The 22,016-nt window shown below is 34.8% G+C and overlaps 1 protein-coding gene across 4 annotated transcripts in view; it reads left to right on the top strand.

The window, feature by feature from the left end:
• Positions 1-3,097: 3,097 nt before the first annotated feature.
• The window catches only part of pde6a (phosphodiesterase 6A, cGMP-specific, rod, alpha), a 55,194-nt gene continuing 36,275 nt past the window's right edge, over positions 3,098-22,016 (top strand). For 2 of the 4 annotated variants that reach the window (XM_030146258.1, XM_030146261.1), the window contains exons 1-6: positions 3,098-3,223; positions 5,794-6,130; positions 7,189-7,330; positions 12,450-12,602; positions 17,095-17,184; positions 19,230-19,370. In XM_030146258.1, the coding sequence (XP_030002118.1) occupies positions 5,802-6,130; positions 7,189-7,330; positions 12,450-12,602; positions 17,095-17,184; positions 19,230-19,370 (855 nt within the window). In that variant the 5' untranslated portion in view covers positions 3,098-3,223; positions 5,794-5,801. Of the gene's footprint in view, positions 3,224-3,736; positions 3,740-5,793; positions 6,131-7,188; positions 7,331-12,449; positions 12,603-17,094; positions 17,185-19,229; positions 19,371-22,016 lie in introns of all 4 variants that reach the window. The other 2 variants (XM_030146260.1, XM_030146259.1) reach the window with 2 other exon arrangements.

Here is a 22,016-nt window from a genome sequence, read left to right as displayed (position 1 = left end):
GAATATAGACGAACATTAGTATTTTTATTTTATTTTTTTCGTTTTTTCCACAAATTATTACCCTGTCACCATAAAAGAATATTGTCTTCACAGGGCACTAATAATCCTATTTGATTTTTGCATTAGTTTTATTTGTGACAAAACAAACAAACAAAAATCCATAAAATCCACTCTATACCCACCACCCCCACCTCCTCATTTCATGACCTGCTTTGGTCCAGGTGCCAGAGTTCCTGGCATTCATGAAGAAATGGTGTGAAAACATTTATATACTTAAAACTGCAGTATTCAGTGATAGTATTTGGCCATTTTCAGCCAGGTAGGGGGTTAAATTTGTGATTGACAGCTGTAATTTCTGACCACTGTTATGATTCAGCCAGATGTGAGTGTCTTGCTCTAGTTTGTGATTTGACAAAGTGGCGCGATTTAACTCATAGACAGTGTATTAAGACAGAGTTTTACCTGTAAAAGTAAAGCCAAAGCATCTTAACCTACCCCTCATATAAATAAATAAATAACACTTGATTAAGACTAGGTATTTTCCAGTTATCATGCAATTTAGTTTCATTAAGAGACACAAAGTAAGAAAATTAGTTTGTTGCTGAGTAATATGAAAGGTTTTCCATCAAATAATTTAAAATATACCCAAGCTTTAACATCCTCGGAACATAATTGTCTCATAAACACTATGGAAAGTTTTGGAGAAGCCTTATGTCACAGCTTCAGTGTCTACAGACAGAATCACAAAGGAGTAAAAATAAACTCTAAAAAAATTATCTAAAATTGATATTGAATATCGTGTAAGACAACTTATATCACATAAAAAAACTGTCTCCGTGCTCTCCTGTTTTTTCTCACATCAACCATCAGTTTGAGATTGATTGAACCTGTGACTGTACAAAGCTGGCAGACGTTTCTTCAGTTCTATATCGACAGTAGTTGGACGCTGATGCTCATAGTGTATCCAGTAACAATGAGAACCCATTGCTGTAGTGCTCTCTGAAAACACAGTACAATCTGAACCAGCTGTGTAAACCTCTGCAGGAGGTTATTATGTTAATACCACTGATATGACTTCTGTTCTTGTTGTTTGTTATTTTACATCTCAGGTTCTTCAGATGCTGTGTGAAGGTGTTTTTACCAGAGGGGAAACATATGATACAGTGCGAGCTGTCAACTAAACTAAATTCTAACCACTGGTGAGGTCAGCAGCCTGTAGATGATTGTAGAATTGTTTTGTAGCTGAAGAAAAACCCTTTTACAGCATCCATCCCACTCCAGAACATACTAGATTGTTTCATTTCACATGCACTGGAGCACTGAACAGAGGCAAAACTACATAACTCATGTCTCTGTCCAAATATATGCACATGATTGTAGGTACATGTTTGAAGGAAGTTCTGATATTATGGTTGCTTAACCCTTCAAGTGGCCAGCAATGAAGCATCTACTGATCTACAAATGTAATATTTTCATGGTCATCAGATATGACCCATTTGGACGTTCAGAGGCTCTGAAGTGAACATGGAAACCCATCATCTTCTGCACATTTATTCCCAGTAAAAACCCATGGAGTTTGACAAATGACAGTGGTTGTACGTGCTGTTTTTATGTTCAGTTAATGATATATTTTGCAAAAACAAGTAACATTTTCTTGAGTTTTCTCTGTTTTGATATGATAACCTTTGAATTTACTCTGTGCTTTTGTGAACATCTACGTGATCAATAATTGAACATAGAAAGATACCTGATTTTCACTGAAAAATGCAAAAATGCAGCGGGCAATATGAATAATAATACATTTTATCTATAACACACTTTTCATTCAGTGAATTCAGAATGCTACAATAGAAAAGGATAGATCCCACCAAAAAAATATAAAGATCAACAATTATAAGCCTTTTTAAATAGGTACATTTAAAAAAAAAAAAAAATCACTTGGGAAAGGTTGAATATAAAGGAAAATTCATGTGGATGTTACTGAAAAATTGTTCTTTCTCTGTAAAAAGAATGCTGTAATTTTTATTTGTTTACATAGCCTTTCAATCAGTGTTTTTCAACCTTGAGGTCGGGACCCCATGTGAGGTCGCCTGGAATTCAAATGGGGTCGCCTGAAATTTCTTGTACTTGATAAAAATAAAATAAAAATTTACTAATAAAAATATATATGGTGAGTTGAGAGAGACAATCACGATCCATAAAAGACATGACAAACTGTGAAGCTGAAACTGAAGCACTGTGGTTCTATTTATCTGTCAAATGTTCATTGTGGTCGGTTTCAGATGCTGCAGCTCTTTGATAATTCATAGTTGGAGTTCTTGTTTGTTCAGTATTAATTGTCAGCCTTGTAAATCCAAGCTGGACTGACTGTACATATCCTGACCAAGGAAAATAAAATTCTCACTTTCTGCAGTAATCTACACCTGGCTTTTCTGCCTCCGTCCATAATAATATACATTATATAGACTAAATGTCCTCTAAAATTAACATTTATTTGCAACATAGTATAGCAAACTATTACATGATCAAAAACAAATTAATTTTAGCAACAAAAAAAAAAGTCTCCGTTTTGAATGTCTGCGGTCGCCATTAATTTGTGATGTTAAAATGGAGCCACGAGCCAAAAAAGGCTGGGAACCACTGCTTTAAATCTTTTGCTGACATAGTTAAGAAACTATTAAAAAAAGATGATAGTAGGGTGCAATAGAGGAAAAAAGTTAAACAAAATACATAATACTCACACGTATATAAACTGAACTCAAATCTCTCTCAGGGCTGTTATGGATCAGTAATACAGTCAGGGCCAAAGAATGAGAACTTTGTGCTTATTTTTTGCCAGCAGATGTTGATGTAAATGAGATTATCTGCGCTCATTTGTTCATCAGTTGACTCTAACTTTGAACTTTTTCTTGTTTCTGTGTCTCAGATACATTTTTTTCCCTAGTCTATCATCAGAATATAAGAAGCATTACATAAGTGTTCATTTCCATTACACAGCGACACCGTCTTGCAGTTGTACAGGGAAAAGACTCCCACTTGTGCCATTAAACATTGGGAAGTATCGTAATCCTGGTGTTGTAATTGGATGCAGGCTTATGTCCACACATGACCATTTAAAACCATCCTGGTAATCCCCTCTCTTTTCTCAGACACCTGCAGACTTGGTTTGCAGGACAAAGGGATTACACACTTAGCTGGAGACAATACAGGGACTTTTCAACAGGTAAGACTGCTAACCTTTGAAAAAGATTCTTTTTAAGGGTGTAGAAGTGCATGTCTAGGTGTTAATCATGTGTTAATTTCATCTATATTAAAGATGATATATACATCACAAACACCTTAAAGCTTGGTGTTCTTCATCAATATGCAGCTGAGACATGTTGGAAGCTCGGTTCAGTGGGATGACATCTGTTATATCTGGTTTTATTTCAAGTGATAACCGGTAATGAGTGAAAAGGTCAAAGCATGCACAGGCTGAACAACAGGAAACATAAATGATTAGTGAAGTGCAGGCAGACAGGACAGATATATTCCGAGGCGATGGCCTTCACTGAAGATGTGTCTCCTCTTTTAATGCATCATTTTTCAAGACAAGGGCAAGTCAGAGAAAACGGACACAAGCTGGGCGTTTGTGGTTTTGGTTTCTTTTAGCTGGATGATTGTGAAGAATTTGAGTTGTTCTTCAGGAAAGGGGAGGGAATAAAGACAGAGATGAGAGTTGTAAAAAAAAAAAAAGTATGTTTTTTTCCTATGAAATATGGCTGCTGCAGGTATATTTTCATACACAATATTTCTTTATCTTTGATCATGCAACTTATTCGCTGTTGTATCATTTATGCCTCATGTCGCAATTAATGTCACAGTTTTATTTCCGTACTTAATTGCTTTGATTTTTCATCAAAATCTTGTTTTGATGATGGAGTCGGATCATTGCATAAAGTCTTCTTCATCACATCCCAAAGATTCTCAGTGTGGTTCAGATCTGGACTCTGTGGTGTCCGATCCATCTGTGAAAATAATGTTTCATGCTCCCTGAAGGACTCTTTCACAGCATGAGTGTGATGAATCCTGTCATTGTCACCTTTGAATATGTGTGTGTCATCAGCATAGAAAATATCCACTGATGTTCAGACCTGGTCCTTCAGTATATTCAGGTTCAGCTGATTTTTTTTTTTTTTTTTAAATCATAACATCGCTGAACCTAGACATAAATAACTGTATCAACCCCAGATCCTAACACTGCCCCCACAGGCTAGTACTGTTGGCACTAGGCATGATGAGTAATCACTGCACCCGCATCTCTTTTCATCCTGATGCACAAATCATTGTGGAACAGGGTCAATCCGGACTCACCAGACCACACTGAAACACAGTCCAATGTTTATGTTCTTTAACGAACTGATGGTTGTTTAGAAGTGAGATGAGAACAGGAACTTTTTTGTAGTTGCAGTAATTATTGGAAAACTCTCTTTTATATATATATATAGATATATATATATATATCTATATATATATATCTATATATATATCTATATATATATAATATAGTATATATAATATATATATGTATATGTATGTATGTGTATATATGTATATATATATATATATATATATATATATATATATATATATATATATGTATATATATATATGTATATATGTATATGTATATATATATTATATATATATGTATATATGTATATGTATATATATATATGTATATATATATATATATATATGTATATGTGTATATATATGTGCTGTTAAATCCAGGTGTCTTTTTTTTTTCCACCTGGCAGCGTATGACTAAATGCAACTGAATGTAAAGTGTCCTTTTCAATACAGATACATTAAAAAGGAAAAAGTTGTTTCAGAATAATTGCCTCTGTCGGTAGCAGTTTTTAAGCTAGGTTGATGACTGATCACTGATATAAATGACACATTTGCACAAAATGCAACTGATAGCATTGGAAAAAATACTAAACTGTTGTATTTGTGATTAATCTGTGATGACACAATTATCTTACACAATACTTGAGCAAATTTTATCTTCCGTACTGCTGAACTTCTGTCAGTCAGTATTCTCTAAAATATAGTGGACTGCATCTTTGAAATAATCTACATCCTGAACTTCAATCAACATATTCTTTATCATTATTTTTAAAGCATCTGTAAAGGACTCTAATTTCTGAAAAAATGCAAGGCTTTATATCATTTGATTTGTATTTGCATTTTTTTTAAACTTTAGATTATTATTTCAGTTATATCGTATTTTTATTCATTTTTTTTTTCTGTGTATTGTTTATTTCCAGGGAGGTATTTATATAAGCCTTTTTTGTCTTCTGTCCTCTCTTGCACAATGGTGTTACTTGCATGAAAATTTTTTTTTTTTTTCTTGTTGTTTGTGATGTGCAAATAAATAAGATAATAATAATAAAAAAAGATGCAATGGCTAATAATAGTGGTTATGTTTAGGCACAAAAACATGTTGGTTAGTGTTAGGAAAAAGTCATAGTAACACTGTTACAGTTAGATTTATGCACCAAAGAGGTATGTAAGATGCAGCTGTTATTGTTATTTTCTGGTGAGGGTAATTATAGGTCAAGGTCAAGTTTATTCATATAACAATGCAAAAAGCCCAAAGTGATGTACAAAGATATTGCTAAAAATAAAAGATGTTATAAAACTAATAAAAAATATATGGATGTAGAAGATGAGATGAGACAAGGGAAGTGTTATTGCTTCCTTTGTCAGTTTCATATTTGTTCTGTACTTCATTTTGGTGTCTGTTAGCGGCAGTCATGGTGGACGCAGCGGCAGCAGAGCAGTTCCTCGATGCCAACCCGAAGTTCGCCAAGCAGTATTATGACACCAACTTCCGGCCGATGATCATCTCCGCCCTGCTGGACAACAACCGTAAGACAGCGGTGGATATCAGCACGTACCGAGATCTGACGAAGGTGGAGGAGAGCGAGATCCTCTTCGACCTGGTGCGGGACATCCAGGACAACCTGCAAATGGAGAAGTCTGTCTTCAATCTGATGAGACACCTGTGCTTCATGATAAGAGCCGACCGCATGAGTCTGTTCATGTACCGCCAGAGGAATGGTGTGGCCGAGCTGGCAACCAGGTTACTGCACATTTGTCTGAAAATCTAAGGTCTTATTGGGATTAGTGATCGTATGTAGGAGACAGACTCTCATGACATTCATAAAGGAAAGATGTGTAATTTTTAGTGACATCTAGTGGTGAAGTTGTAGTTTACAGCCAACTGACTGCCCCTCATCTTACTCTCAGGCATCTGTTAAAAATGTAAAACAAACCAAAAAAAAAAGTGGCCTTTTTACAGCAAGTGTTTGGTTTTATGTTGTGTCTGCTGTTGTGGATGTTGTTACAAAACAGAAAAATGAAGGGAAATACCTTTATTTTGAGTTTTTGCAGAAATATAGTGGAGATAACCAGTCCCCTCTGTAGATTATTTTACAGTGATTACACTAATCTAAAATAATCTACTCTAATATAGTCTAAAATAATATAATATAATGAAATATAATATAATATGATGTACAATTCATTGTATTTTTTTTTAACCTTTAAGCATGGGAAATGAAATACATTAGCTAAAATAGCAGAAAATCCTACTGATTTAACTACAGATGTGCGTAATTTCAGATATTTTTCACAGTAATTCTCTTTATTTTTTTTATTTGTGTATTTATTTTTGAAGGGACAGTGTGAACATTAATCAACTTTCAAATAAATGTAAAAGTACCAGACTCACACTCCCTTTTCCTGATGTTGTCACGCATCTGAAAATAACAATACCATATATACAATGGTTAAACAAATTACACTGTAATAACAATAAATAAAAATGTGCAACACAGACAAAAGTTTATACAGTTCAATTAAAATTCAATTACATGTATTCATATACACATGTTGGTTTTCAAAAAGCCATCTTTATTAATTATATGTAAATGAAAAATAAGATGGAGATTGGACCTGTATCAAATTTAATCCATGTGATGCTCTGAAAAAAGTTTAATTTATCTATCTTGGTAGCTTTATTAGTATTTCTCTTCATAGACTTTTTAGCTCATTATCTTACTCAGTTTTAATTTTCGGACTAGGTCAAACCTTGTTTACTCATCCAGAGTTATGCAACTCGATCTTTTTTACCTTCAGGTTGTTCAATGTCCATAAAGACGCTGTGTTCGATGAGTGCCTGGTGGCCCCTGACTCTGAGATTGTGTACCCGTTGGATATGGGTGTCGTTGGACACGTAGCCACGACCAAGAAGATGGTCAACATCGCCAAAGCGTCAGAGGTAGAGACCAACACAGTTTTATTCACACACTTTACTTCAATTTATTTTGCAACACTTATTTCCTCAATACCGGACTGGGCTTGTATTTTACACAAGTATTTGTATTTTGTGCTACTTATTACTTCTTCTCTCTCATGAAAGTGAACATAGTACTTTTTACTCCACTACATTTGTTTGACAGCTACTTACTTTTCAGATTCATAACATTAATATGAAAAAAAAAATCAAAAATATTGTAGTATACTGTAATTAAAATAACCCAATCACCACTTTCTTAAAGATTAGTACTCACATCTATATTATTATTATTATTATTAATAGTAGTAGTGGTAGTAGTAGGTGTAGTAGTAGTGTTGATTTATTCTTTTCTTTACTTTTTGTTCTCCAAAGTTTTTTTTTTAATGGGATTTTTATATTGTAACAATCATAACTGTACAATTGAATGTGCATAAAATATACCAACATAGTTATGTACCCCAACTCTAACAGAGTCCCAACCCTGATGCACCTCATACTCTAACAAAAATACATAAACACACACATCCAAAATGGATACATAAAATAAAATGTAGTAACATAAATAAAATTTTAAAAGATATTAAAAAATAAATAAATAAATAAGATATATATATATCCTTAGTTACAATGAGAACTTGTTTGTGTCCATCTTTTTAATATATAAGACAGGCTGCCACATTGCATAGAATTTGGATTCTTTACTTTACTTTTGTACAGGTTTTTTTTTTTTTTTTTACATTTTTACACTGTGATGTTGTTTTAAAACTCCTGTACAAGAGATCAACACATGTCATTAGCATTAAGATCTTAAAAAAAGTAAAAAGAAAAGAAGTAAAAATTAACCAAAATAGTACTATAAACCCTTTACGGCAAGATTAATTTTGCAGATCAAGTCTTATTACATCATCATCATCTTCATATTACAGCCATATCCATTTTAATCTGGGCTGTCACGGTTACTTTTTTAATTTACACTGAAGGATACTATACCTTACTTGGTCAATAACCAGGATGTGGTATGTATCAAGTTGCACCACAGGTAACAAGTAAAAAACATAAATAAATAAATAAAATGTATTCACTTCCACTTTACCGCTCTGTCTGATTAATCGGGGGATTAAAGGCAGGTTGTTTGTTGCCTTGTTTCTTTCTGACCACCAGAGGGCGATGTGACACCATATTGTCTCTGCTGTTAATTCCCTCCAAATGCCTGTTCAATCTCATTATAGCCAATACCTTTGACATTTGAAAAGGGTCTACAGGCTTATTCCCATGTACACTTCAAGTTTGTCATGCCACTGTGGGTCCACTTTCCCTCCCTTCATAACCCCCCCCACACCCCCTCCATCCGCCTGTACTGTTATTGTGACATTTACACTTAATAAGGCAGCGGCCCACTCCACATAACTGATGGATTACAAGCTGTCCTCTGTATCAATTCAATCACATCCTTTTGAGGGAGATTAGAAAGCTCGGCCACTGATGTACAAACAAAACGGACCCCGGTTGATTGTTCCCTTTTGGTTTTTTTATCAAACGTTTGCGCTGCCAGGCCTTCACTGTGAGCCAGCGTTAAACAAACCGCATCGTGATGTTCAAAACCTCCGACTGTCACGCGGCAGCCTCTAAAGCATGATGGGAAATGTGGCAACTGGAGCAATATCAAAGCCGCAAATCCCCAGTGTCTAGTCCCAGCGAAGGAACTGTTAATGTTTCCATATAATTGCTTGGCTTTATGATGCTAATGCACCGAGGACGGCCTCTCATAGAACCCAGACCGGGACTGTCTCTCTCTGCGCTCCATTTCCATTCAGTCCAGCATGGGCCACTTAAACAGTCATGATTCTCGTACTGTAGCACTCAGTCTCATTTTTTCTCCTTCTCCTTCTATCCCTTTCTCAGTCAAAATGGATTCAGTAATCGGTTAATTAACTGGATAATAACCTTTACTTGAGGTGTGGTTAGTGGAGGTGTGTAAGCGTGAGAACGGTGGAGTGTGTCGGTGGGGGGAGGCAGCAGATGAAGCCCGTTAATCTGTCCTGAATTAGAGCGATCCCAGATTATTCCCAGAGGTCACACAGGCCCTGAACTGTTTTCACAGACTCAGCATTATAAGACACCTATAATCTATTCCCTAATGCTCTGTTGTTTCAATAGATTTACTTTTCTTGCCCTGAAATCAACTTAATGTGTTGTAATTATGCATTGATAGTTTTATTTACATTTGTGCAACTAATTAGTAATATAGGATTACAATTTTTCACTTCAAATGTATTAATGTAATTGCATTATTTACACACTAATTTGCTCATTATGGATGTGAGATGAGAGGAAGAGGTTAAAGTATATAAGCATGTACTGAAAATGCTCATTCTATGTGATAAACAAATGCATTTGTTATGCAACTTTGTGGATTTTTTTTTTTTAATAAAGCAGTAGATGAGTTTTCCTCCACAAAATCCAAGATGAAAAAATTAAACATTAAAACAGCATTAATTAGTTGCAAATTCCAATCATTTTCCTATTAAAATTCAACTTCTGCTCAGACTACACCTCTAAAGTGTCAGGCATTTAAGGTAAAGGTCTAAAGAAAAGCTTCAGCTGGAGATAATAAGCAGGATGAAGACCACTGTGGGCTTTAAGGGGGCAAAGTTCACACAGCAACAAGCTGTCAAATGGCACAGATCTTTGGAAAGGGTTTATTTATAAGACTGTCAGGCTGCATTTGAAGAATCTATTTGGTGTTACTGTTCTGGGATCAGCCTTGCCTCTCATTGTGACATCCCTGGACTGCAGCAACACTGAGTTCTGTCCTGTAGTATGAACTTTAACCTGAAAATACATGTGATTGTATGTCTCTGCATTTATGTCACACCTCATTCACGTATGTGTGCACTTAATCGTAACACCTTTAACCCATAAGGACCCAGTTTTACTTTTGTCTCTGTTCCCAAATGGATTTTTCTCTATATTTAACCTCCTATAAGTGATTTATCACCATTTATTGTAATATTATCTTTTGTATTTTGTGTTTTTTCAGTGAAAATCAGGTATTTTCCTACACTTAATTTCTTAATCATGTAGATGTTTGTAAAAGCTCAAAGTAAAGTTGATGGTTATTATATCAAAAATGGAGAAAACTGAAGAAAAAGCGACTTTTTCAGTCAAATCTATCATTAACTGAACATAAACCAAGTGTCTCCATCCACCGTCATTGATCCAACTCCATGGGTTTTACTGGTGAATCAGTGTTGTAGAAGATGATGGTGTTTCCATGGTAACTACGGCGCCTCTGAACGATCAAATGGGTCGTATTTGATGAACATGAAAAGAGGAATAACTGTATTTTACACCAATTATGTACATGTATTGATAAGATTAGTGGATCAACAGGTATGAAACAGTTTAAATCAGTAGATGGTTTTGGTCGACGGTGGATGATTCAGATTCAGAAAACTTTATTTATCCCATACCATAGACATCAGCCCACATCCAAAGTGCAATGTGACAAACATAAATAAATCAGTGCACAAATACAAGATCATTGGAAGCAACTAAGAATAAATGCATTTAAATAATCAACAATAAATAATCAATAAATACCAATACAGACTAAAAAACCCTATTAGTTCTGCTTACATAAAAAAAAGAAAAAAATCTCAGATAAATGTTTGGGTCTTTATGGGTTAAACACATTTTACTCCTTGCACTATTTTCACATTTTTCACAGTTGCACTTTTGGATCATATGCTATCCTGCATTTTTATTGTCTGACTACTTGCACCAGTGCAGTGAAAAAAAGTTTAAAGTGAAAGAGTCACAGACGTGTTTTTATCAGATTGTCAACTGTCAGAGTAAAAATCATAACAGTAATAGGAAAAGGAATTTGCATTTCATAACTAAAATAGAGTCAGATTATTGCATGGAAGACATTAGAGATGCGGACCTCATCGAAACCATGTAAACTGCAGGAGAGACACCTTATTTTTAAAGACGAAAATGGTGCAAAAGAGAGACTTTTACAAAGTGAGAAAGTGAGTTTCATGTATCTGTTTCTTTATAAGTTACTAGTTTGTAACCATTGGACATTCTGACACCTAATGTTTCTTTTGACTCCATCAAATGTGACATTACAGAAAGCTGTGTCGCAGTTTTGTAAGTTTAGTTTTCTTGGAGATGTGATAATTACCTTCCGGGGTCTTGAGTTCACAAAGTTTGGGAAACACTGATCTAAGGTGTGTCTGAGCTACTTAAATTTCTTAGTAGCTGCTGCTCTGACAGATGTGAAGTAAAAAATAAATTAAGAGTGGCATATGACTTCATTCACCTCTGTCCTTAAATAAAACTTTTAGGCCTTTTTAATTGGACTTTCTACTTTGTGACTTTGTAATTTTATTACATTTTCTGTGGAATAGAAGAGAATTAAGGTCACAAAAGCTCTTTTCAAACCCAGAAAGTGGAGAGAGGAAGGAGAGGTTTGGAGGTAATGTTCAGGGTTCTTGGATATGCATATGACAGCAGCAGCATTGAAGTTTTGGATGCCGGAGGACTTCATGCAAATAACTTTCAGGAGTTTCCAGGGATGGAATATAAAAATGTGCCCCCTGTGCCACTCTACACCATACAATCATTTACAGTAAGCACATTTAAAGTTTCCTGACTCATTGATTTATCCTTACATGCACCTACCTAGTATTTCTTTTTTGTTTTATGACTACCTACACCAGGAAATAATGAACATCAGAACCAAAATCCACCCTCTGTGTTACCCAAATCAGAACTCTGTCACCAATCTTGGTCCCCCGTGGGTTGTTCTCTGCAGGTTTTTGTTCCTTCTTGGCAGTTAATGAGCCACTCTCCCTCTGTTTCACCTCCAGAGGAACACATTTGATGACCCCTGCTGTACAGACGAAGCAGTAGGTGGAGTGCAGCAGAGAAAGCCTTGACTTTCTGGATAATAGAAAGCCTTTGCCACTAGGGTTTATTCATAAAAGTTGTGTGTTCAACAAAGATGAGTCTGGAAGTTTTAGCTGTGCAGAGACTTAAAGCAAGTTTATTACATGTGATTTAATCCAGCTTCTGTTTTTCTCTTTTGTCACAGAGCTCTCATTTCAGTGGCTTTGTGGACGAGCTGACAGATTACGTGACCAACAGCATCCTTGCCATCCCCATCATGAACGGTAAAGATATGGTGGCTGTCATGATGGCGGTCAACAAACTGGACGGCCCACAGTTTACTACCAAGGACGAAGAGGTAATCGTATAATGCCAGTGCCAGCACTCCATCTCAGGCACAGTTTTAAGGCATGGGTGTCAAACTTATTTTAGTTCAGGGGCCACATGCAGCCCAATGTGATCTGAAGCGGGCTGGACCAGTGAAATAATAGGCATCATAACTTTTACATACCTAATAATAAATTTTAAAAAATCACTTTGTTTTAGTGTGAAAAAAGTCAAATTGCATAATGAAAATATGAATAACCTCAACAACGATGTAAACCTGACATTTGTTAAGAAAAACGAGTGCACTTTTAAGAATATTATGTCTCAGCTTATTATTAACACAACTTATGGATCACAGTGAATTTATTTTTTTGTTGAATTTGAACTTTTTTTTCTTAAGACATTTCAGGTTGTTCATGTTTGTTCAGGTTATTCACATTTTATTGTGTATAGTTGTATAGTTTGTAAATGTAAATATTTTCATTATACAATTTGATACCCTTGACTATTAATATATTCAGTGTCATTTTTCCATTTTGCAAATTCATCCTGTGGGCCAGATTGGAACTTTTGGCCGGCTGCTTTTGGCCCCCAGGCCGTATGTTTGACACCCCTGGTTTAAGGCATTAAACCAATAACGAGATACAAACCTTGGACACAGAACTCAAATGCAAACTATCTAGATCCCTATTGTTTTAATCCTTAAGGGATTTATCACCATTTATTATGATTTTTTCCTTTTTTTCAGTGAAAATCAGGTATTTTCCAATATTCAGTTTACTAATCATGTTCTTTTTTTTCTGATTTTACCATTTTTTATACTTTATTTTTGGTATATTTTCCATTTTTTAACAAACGGACCATAAAATGAAAATGCAAAGACATAAGAAGAGGGCAGTATCAAAACTTAAAGTACAACGGTAACAAAATGGGTCAATGAGTCACAATATTACACTGGAATTAATCTAAATCTTACCAAGTGTATTTTTCACATTTCTACTCAAAATATCTCATCACACTTAAAATAAGACATACTCACCTAAAGAGTAACTTTTCAGTGAGATATAAGAACTTATTTTTAGACAATAGATCTGGAAAGTCTTATTTCAAGAAATCTTCCCAAAATAATTTTCACTTGTTCCATTGGCAGATTTTTTTGCTTGAATTAAGCAAAAAAAAATCTTGAATTAAGCAAAAAAAAAATCTGTTTATCAGATATATTCTCATGTTGCATCAGATCATGTAAACGTGTGCAAAATGGTTCCTCTGTGACATCACTTTGTATTCATTAAGGAGTTTCATGCATTTTACTATAATTTACTAATCTTGTTCATAAAAGATCAACACAAATTCAAACACTATTATACCAGAAGAGAAAAAACTGAGGAAAAAGATGGTTTTTCAGCAAAGTTAGATCATTAACTGAACATAAAAAATCTTCAAATTACACGGAATTTATCAGTGAATCAATGTTGAAGAAAATGACAGTGTTTCCATTTTCAAAACTGAGCCTCTGAACATCCAAATGGGTCACATCTGCTGCAGGTGAAAAACTGAGAAACTACATTTTACAGTAGTTGTTTAATATATTAATAGGATTAGTGGATCAACAGGTACTAAACATTTTAGATCAGTAGATGGATTTGGTCACCGGTAGCTGTTTAGGTCTTTGTGGGTAAACAGACTCCCCTGATAAATACATAATCTTGATCACTTAAAATGACTTAAAAGTAAGTAAAATCAGTGTTCATTTGAAACTTTCAGGCACAAAACTCTTGATTATCCCTAATTATAAGTAGTCTTGACATCTGAAAACAATAGTACCGAATGAGTTTTTCCATAACTTATCCCTGTGACGTTTTTCACAATAAAATCCTCCTGAGGAAATGATGGAGTGATTGAGGATCTTCTTTTGTAACAAATGGTGGATTTTCACATGACATTTAATCAATTCTTAGCGTAATCTATCCCACATATTAACAGTCATTGTAGGATAATTTTCATTATTGATGTATCAGATGATTAGTTGAAGATGGATCTCAGATGGACGTGGAAGTAAAAAAAAAATCCTGTTTGCTGTTGCTGTGCAGAGTAATTAGTAGCTCAGTGTTCCAAAAATGTCTTTTTAGTTGAAGACCACATTCAATCATTTTATAAGACATGATAAAAAATACCCTGCATTGAATCATAATTAGGGTTTGGCATGGTTTTTCTGCAAAAAATGGAAAAAATGTATTGTTATATTTATCTTTTCCTTCAACTACTGAAAAAATCCCAGTTGGTTTGTGGTTTCACAGATCCTGTTGTTAGGTCCTCCTCTTAAATCTGTGTTTTTGGGGAGCATAGAGACACTTTCACCCTTAAGAACAGACATTATTGAAAACTGAGAAACATTGAGAAGTCTGATTTTTTTTTTAATAGAAGGGGGCTTTAAATAAGAGCGAAGTTGTAGTTTTTGGAGCCAATGAAGAGAAAATGAACATGAAACTAAAAAAAACCCCTTGGTGTTATTTTTGATCCACACTGACATTTCTGTAGTGGCAGTAAATCAACTGTAAGATCAGCCATCTACCACCCTAAAAATATCAGAAGGATCAGATACCTCGATGTCACAACACAGTGTAGAAGAATATGTCAGCAGATTGGACTTCTGGTACTGGACTATTCACAGATCTAAGTTTGCAATTCGATCACACAGCCTCAGCTCATGCAAAAAACTGCTGCCAAGCACTGACAAAACTCTGCATAGAACTCCAGTTTTCAGATCGTATCTAACAGATTCATCTAAAAAAAATCTTTTGACTGAAGTTTATAGACCTCATCCCAAAGCAAATCTGCCTTTTGCGTTATGCTGTTCAAATGTGGGACACTTTTAAAGCAGGACTAAAGCTATGTTTACACTGCAGGTAAAAATGGAAAAATCTGACTTTTTTTGCCCATCTGTGACCCAAATCAGATCTTTTTTTTTTTTTTTTTTTTTTTTTTTCTTTGAGAGTCTGAACGGGACAAATCAGACCCAGACCATTTCATTTTGTGCTCCTAAATCAATATATATCTGATATTGTAATGTGACTTCAGTCTGAATAGACATGTCACATATTATCCAACTTTAATGTCATTGAAATGTGACATATGTGACAATTCTGCACTGGAGGAGGAAGGACTCAGCAAGATCCATAATTACTGCCATAAACTCAAAATCTTACCACGTATATTTTTCTCACTTCTAGTCAAAATATCTCATCACACTTAAAATAAGACATAATCACATAAAGAGTAACTTTTCAGTGAGATATAAGAACTTATTTTTAGACAACAGATCTTGAAAATCTTATTTCAAGAAATCTTACCGATATAATTTTCACTTGTTCCATTGGCAGATTTTTTTTTAACATAATTCAAGATTTTTTTGCTAAATTGAAGCAAAAAAAATCTGCCAATTGAACAAGTGAAAATTATCTTGGTAAGATTTCTTGAAATAAGATTTTCAAGATTTGTTGTCTAAAAATAAGTTCTTAAATCTGACTGAAAAGTTACTCTTTAGGTGATTATGTCCTACTTTAAGTGTGATGAGATATTTTGACTAGAAATGAGAAAAATACACTCTGTAAGATTTAGATTTTTTCCAGTATGTGAACATATATCTGGGGTGGGATGGGCAAACATCTCTCTCTCTCTCTCTCTCTCCCCCTCTCTCTCTCTCTCTCGCTCTCTTCCTTTACCCTCTCTCTTTAACCCCAACTGGTCAAGGCAGACGTCCATCCTCCACAGTCCGGGTCTGCTCCAGGTTTCTTTCTGTTAAAAGGAAGTTTTTCCTTCCACTGTCATCAGTCACAAGTGTTTGCTTCTGGAGGATTCTGTTGGGTTTCTGTAAATTGGCTTGTATGGCTCTGTATGTCAAGTGTCATGAGATAACTTTTGTTATGATTTGGCGCTATATAAATAAAATTTGAAATTTGATTGATTGATTGATGTCTTCCTAACTAGATCACAGCTCTTCACCTTTGTTAAGTCCATAAACTGTTGGCTTTTTTGGTGTTTATGTACAATGTAACTGCCTAACCCTGCTGTTTTTCTTTTTTCTTTTGTATTTTTCTGAAGATACAATAAAAATGATTTGAAATATAAATCATGATGTGAACAACTACATAAAAAATCAGATTTCAGCAAATTATCACATATAAACATTAAGACTTGCAGTGTGAATGTAGCCTTAGACTTGAGAGCCAACTGTTTACCATTTCTCCTAAATTATTTTCTTCTTAATCAAAAATGTCTGTAAATGTTCTAACTTTTACTCTGTGATTTACCTTTTATTCTTGTTTATTGTGCTTTTCCTGTGTACTCCGTTTAGCACTTTAGGTTGCCTTCGGGTATGAAATGTTCTATATAAATAAATCTGCTGTGTTTTGACTTGCCTTTGGTATAGCCAAACGCTCAACTCATACTCAAGTTTTGATGTAAAAACATTCATTTTTCAGTATTGCCCCAAACAGCTCAAAGTGTGTTTTATTTCCTCCCAGACCTTCAACAAATACTTGAACTTTGCCAACCTGATCCTGAGGGTTTTCCACCTGAGCTACCTGCACAACTGTGAGACCAGGAGGGGACAGGTGACACTTTTTGCTTCATGTTTCATATGTATTAGTTTTTTTACAGCTTGCTTTGAGTTTTTCTGTGATTGAAAAAGAAAAACAGATCTCCTGACAGTGTTGTCCACTGTGTTTTCTCAGTTGGTGTTTATGGGATAGAGTAAAGAAAAACTATAATGTCTCTGAGGGGCAATTTGTCTAACAGGCTGCAGTCCATCACAGATACATGCAATACATCATACGCTAACACAATGCAGGATCCATATCACACTGTCACCATGAATCATAGGGAAAAGAAAGAAATGTGATGGTGTAGTTTGTTTTAAAAAGAAATAGCATTTTCAACAGAAGCCAATCTGTATCTATTAGTGCTATACGTGGGAAAATGAAACACCCTGATGGATGCATCTGGAACTTAACATGTAAAAGATGCTGAGGATCCAAATCAATGGTCTGTGCCTTTGAGATGATTCAGACGTCATAAAGGTCCTGAAGGTCATTAAGGGTGGCAGTGGTAAATGTCACAGCACAGTTTCTCACCACTTTGTTCTTAATTTGTTTACACACTGGGGGTGCAATGAAAAAAAATCACAGGAAAATGTTAAATACTGACCTGCAACTATTCAGCATCAAAGTTATTCATAATGGCCGAGGTGCAAATTTTTGACAATGGCAAAGGTTGTAATGGATTCACACTGTTGCATAAAAAAAAAAATTAACGCATTCAAGATCATGTGGAGCCCTGGTGTGTGTGTGTGTGTGTGTTCCAATAGGCCTCAGTGTTGTAATTCCTTTGGGTTTATGTCAATGATCAGGCAAGAAAAAACACACATTAACATCACTAACATCACACAACAGGGTTCCCGCAGGGTCTCAAAAGTCTTGAATTTACAAATCTGCATTTAATACCATAAAAAGGTCCTTAAAAGGTCTTAAATTTGATATGATAGGTCTTAAGTTATGTTGCCATAAACTTGTTTGCCGTGTTGTGTTTAAATGTGTCTGAGAAATGAGAAAGAAAGTAACATTAGCTGACTTAGTTCCACTTGATCCAACCCGACAATTTATACTGAAATTAGGAACCAATTATTGCTAACTTTGTAGCCCCCGGTGGGAATCAACGCATTGGAGTAAATAAATACATTTTCCTAAATTCAAGGAGTCAGATTTTTGCCAGTATGGCCCTGAAATAGGCATTAAATTCTGTTGTAAGTAGTCTTAAAAAGTCTTAAATTTAACTTGTAGGAACCCTGCATAAGCTCCTTCCTTTCCTAATTATTGAGTTATTCACATATGCTGCACCACACATTACCGTTCAGTTCTTTGTTTCTATATCCTTTTGCCCTTTTCATATAAAACAGGTAGATATAAATCTACAGGTTCATCCTTGATATTATTTGATGCCCAATTCACTCAACCTGATATGTTCATGCCTTTATTTACAGATCAGAAGCTATAAAAAAAAATCAACCTTGCTCCTAAATAAACACCTTTAACTAGAACTAATACAAAAGTGACTTTATCAAAAATACATATCATTAACTAAATGTAAAAACATGCATCTGCAAGCACTGTCATTTGCCAAACTCCATGGGTTTTATTGGTGAATCAATGTTGCAGAAGATGATGGTGTTTCCATGTTTACTACGCCTCTGAACATCCAAAAAACACACATCTGATAATGCTGAAAAGATGAAAAAATGCCTTTTGTCTGATTTGTTTTAATGTATTGATAGGATTAGTGGCTCTAAAGTTATTCAGTGTTTTAGATCAGTAGATGCTTTAGGTTTTTGAGGGTTAATGTGTCGATGTAAAAGTTTTTTTATGAATGATTTCCAAACAATATTAACAATCGTTTACAATAGTTATAATCGTACCTAAATATGTTCTACAAACATAGTCCATACCATAAGAACATAATATGGGTCTATCCAAGCTGCCCATTATTGATTATGTTTGAAAGGAGCAGGAAACTATGATAAGAAGAGCTAAACTTCATGGTCTATACTTCTTAATACTGCTTAAATATCGTGTTCCATTGTGTTCTGTTCAACCGTATCGTCCAGGTGCTGCTGTGGTCGGCCAGCAAAGTGTTTGAAGAGCTGACAGACATAGAGAGGCAGTTCCACAAGGCTTTGTACACGGTCAGAGCTTTCCTCAACTGTGACCGTTACTCTGTGGGTCTGCTGGACATGACCAAGACCAAGGTGAGTTACAACATAAGCACATCACTCAAGAGTGAAGGATGAGCTTCAGAACAAACATCAGGTTTATTGAATAGATCAACAAAGCAGGCAGCAGATCAGGGGCTTTTTCTTGTTTATGCTGCAGTGATTTACTGGTTCTGTGTCCACACCGCCATGAATGAAAAGATTTAGGGTCTTTTAGAGAATCAGATATAATAAAACTAATGGAACAGGCTCCAATGACCATAAAGGCTCAACACAGAGAAAAAAACCTGATTTCACAGTTTTCTTTGTTTGTTTGTTGCACCGTATCTCAGTGTATTTAAATTATTTATGGGGTTAAGTTAGGTAAAGTCCTGCAACAATTCATTTTCAGTTGTTTGGTCACATATGATACAGTGTTTGTATTGCCCAATTTCTGCAAAACCCCAAATAAACAAAGGTTGGAGAAAAAAAAAGGTTAGGTAAAGTTCTCTATATTGTTACCATCTTAAAATAATTGTCATTTTCTGCTGAAAATTATGTTTTGCCTAAATCATGAACTACTCAATTTCTAGTTAAAGGAGTGATATTTTGCTTTTTTCAATGGAATTATGCATTTTAAAACATTTCGCTGTGGTCTACATAAACTGTAAATGCTATGCTTGGGTCAGAATTCTTTATTAATTAAACTCCACAGGTCCATCTTCAACCCTATTTCTGAGTAATGACACGAGCACTGCAAAAATCTAAATCTTACTAAGTGTATTTTTCCTCATTTCTAGTCAAAATATCTCATCACACTTAAAATAAGACATAATCACCTGGAGAGTAACTTTTCAGTGAGATATAAGAACTTATTTTTAGACAATAGATCTTGAAAACCTTATTTCAAGAAATCTTACCAAGATAATTTTCATTTGTTCCACTGGCAGATTTTTTTTGCTTGAATCAAGATTTTATTTGCATAACTCAAGCAAAAAAAATCTCCCAATGGAACAAGTGAAAATTATCTTGATAAGATCTCTTGAAATAAAATTTTCAAGATATATTGTCTAAAAATAAGTTCTTATATCTTGCTGAAATTTACTCTTTAGATGATTATGTTATATTTTAAGTGTGATGAGATATTTTGACTAGAAATGAGAAAAATACACTTGGTAAGATTTAGATTTTTTCCAGTGAGAAAAGTCGTTTTGAACGCTGGCCCTTTAAATGCACAAGACCCCACCCCCTTCTAGGTTGCTGACCGTGTGCTCTGTCCCGTTCAGCCACTTGAATTCCTTCATACAACATTTTAGGTAATCGACTCGAAGTTTGGAAATATTTTCGGTATGGACTACAACCGCTGCTGCTGACAAACAATTATGTTGTACTCTGAGAAATGTTCGTTGGAAGTCTTGACCTTATATGTGCAAATGTCGTGACGTAACTAGCTATAAAACGTAACAAATTACGAAGGATTTCAAACAGGTTGTAGAAATCCACTCGATTTTTACCGGAGTGAATATAAAGATAGTTTTTCAGCACCTGGAGTGTTCAAATTCTAACTTTATGAACTATTAGGGTCCAAATATACAAATAAATGAACCAAAGACTAATAAAAGTGGGTTTAGCAAAATATGACCCCTTTAAATTTTTGCGTGTTTCCTGAAAAAGTTGAAAAAATTACTTTTAGGAAGGTGACGATATGATATCTGCAGAACATAAAGATCCATAAAAACAATGAGAAAAACTCAGAAACACAACATTTAGGTCAGTGTGTCCTCCATCGGTGTGCATCCAATGTCACCATCTCCCCAAAAATGATATTAGATATTCATAAATCAAAAATACAATTGCACGAATGATGGACCAACACAATTCATAAGTTCATTGTGGAATTGTATTGTAGCATCCCTATCATTTAAAACAAATTATAAGGGGGGAAAATGGAGGAAAAATGACATGAGGATAATATAATGATCCACAATTCAATATACTGAACTGAACATGAACTCTTGCCACTATTTTCATGTGTGTTTTACAGATGGTGGTAGTTTCCTAATAAAACTAACATATTTTCGGCAGCAGTGTGAGCCTTTAAGAGAATAGGCGTATGTTTGTTGTAATAGTGTTACTGACCAGTCGTCCACGTATGGATACATCCACTACAAGAGGATTTGAAATAGATTATGTGAGCTTAAAGATACTGAATGTAAAGCTCTTTTTTTGTCTGTCTGTCCAGTTTACAAGGACATAAGGAATGTACTTTCTGACAACTTCTGTTTGTGTTTATTTCTTTTTGAATGGATTATTGAGGATTTTTTCCATTGTTGCTGAATTTTAGGTGAGGGAATGTATATTTTAAGACTGAAATATAAATGGAACTTTGATTTTGGAGTAAACTGTGTTTTAGTGTCACTTGTTCAGCTTTATTTTTGCGGCGTCTTCTTAAACCCCTTGAGGTCTGGGGCCAAAACGACAATCAACCAATCCAATACATCAGACAGAATAACACGAACCTCATCCCCCCAAAAAGTTTCATATTTTTACAATATCCCTATACTTTATGACTGTAATAACCTCACATTGTGCTTAGAATGAAGTCTTATGAATAGAGTTCAAATGAATCTGCAGATGATCTGGGCTTTTGACAAGTGAGGACTGTATCTAACCCAAGCTTCAGATTGATGTGGTGTATTTCTT

The sequence above is a fragment of the Sphaeramia orbicularis genome, chromosome 10 (genome assembly GCF_902148855.1).
Source record: "Sphaeramia orbicularis chromosome 10, fSphaOr1.1, whole genome shotgun sequence".
Lineage (NCBI taxonomy): Eukaryota > Metazoa > Chordata > Actinopteri > Kurtiformes > Apogonidae > Sphaeramia > Sphaeramia orbicularis.
The sequence above is the reverse complement of the archived record's forward strand: the minus strand, read 5'-3'. Positions and strand labels throughout refer to the sequence as shown.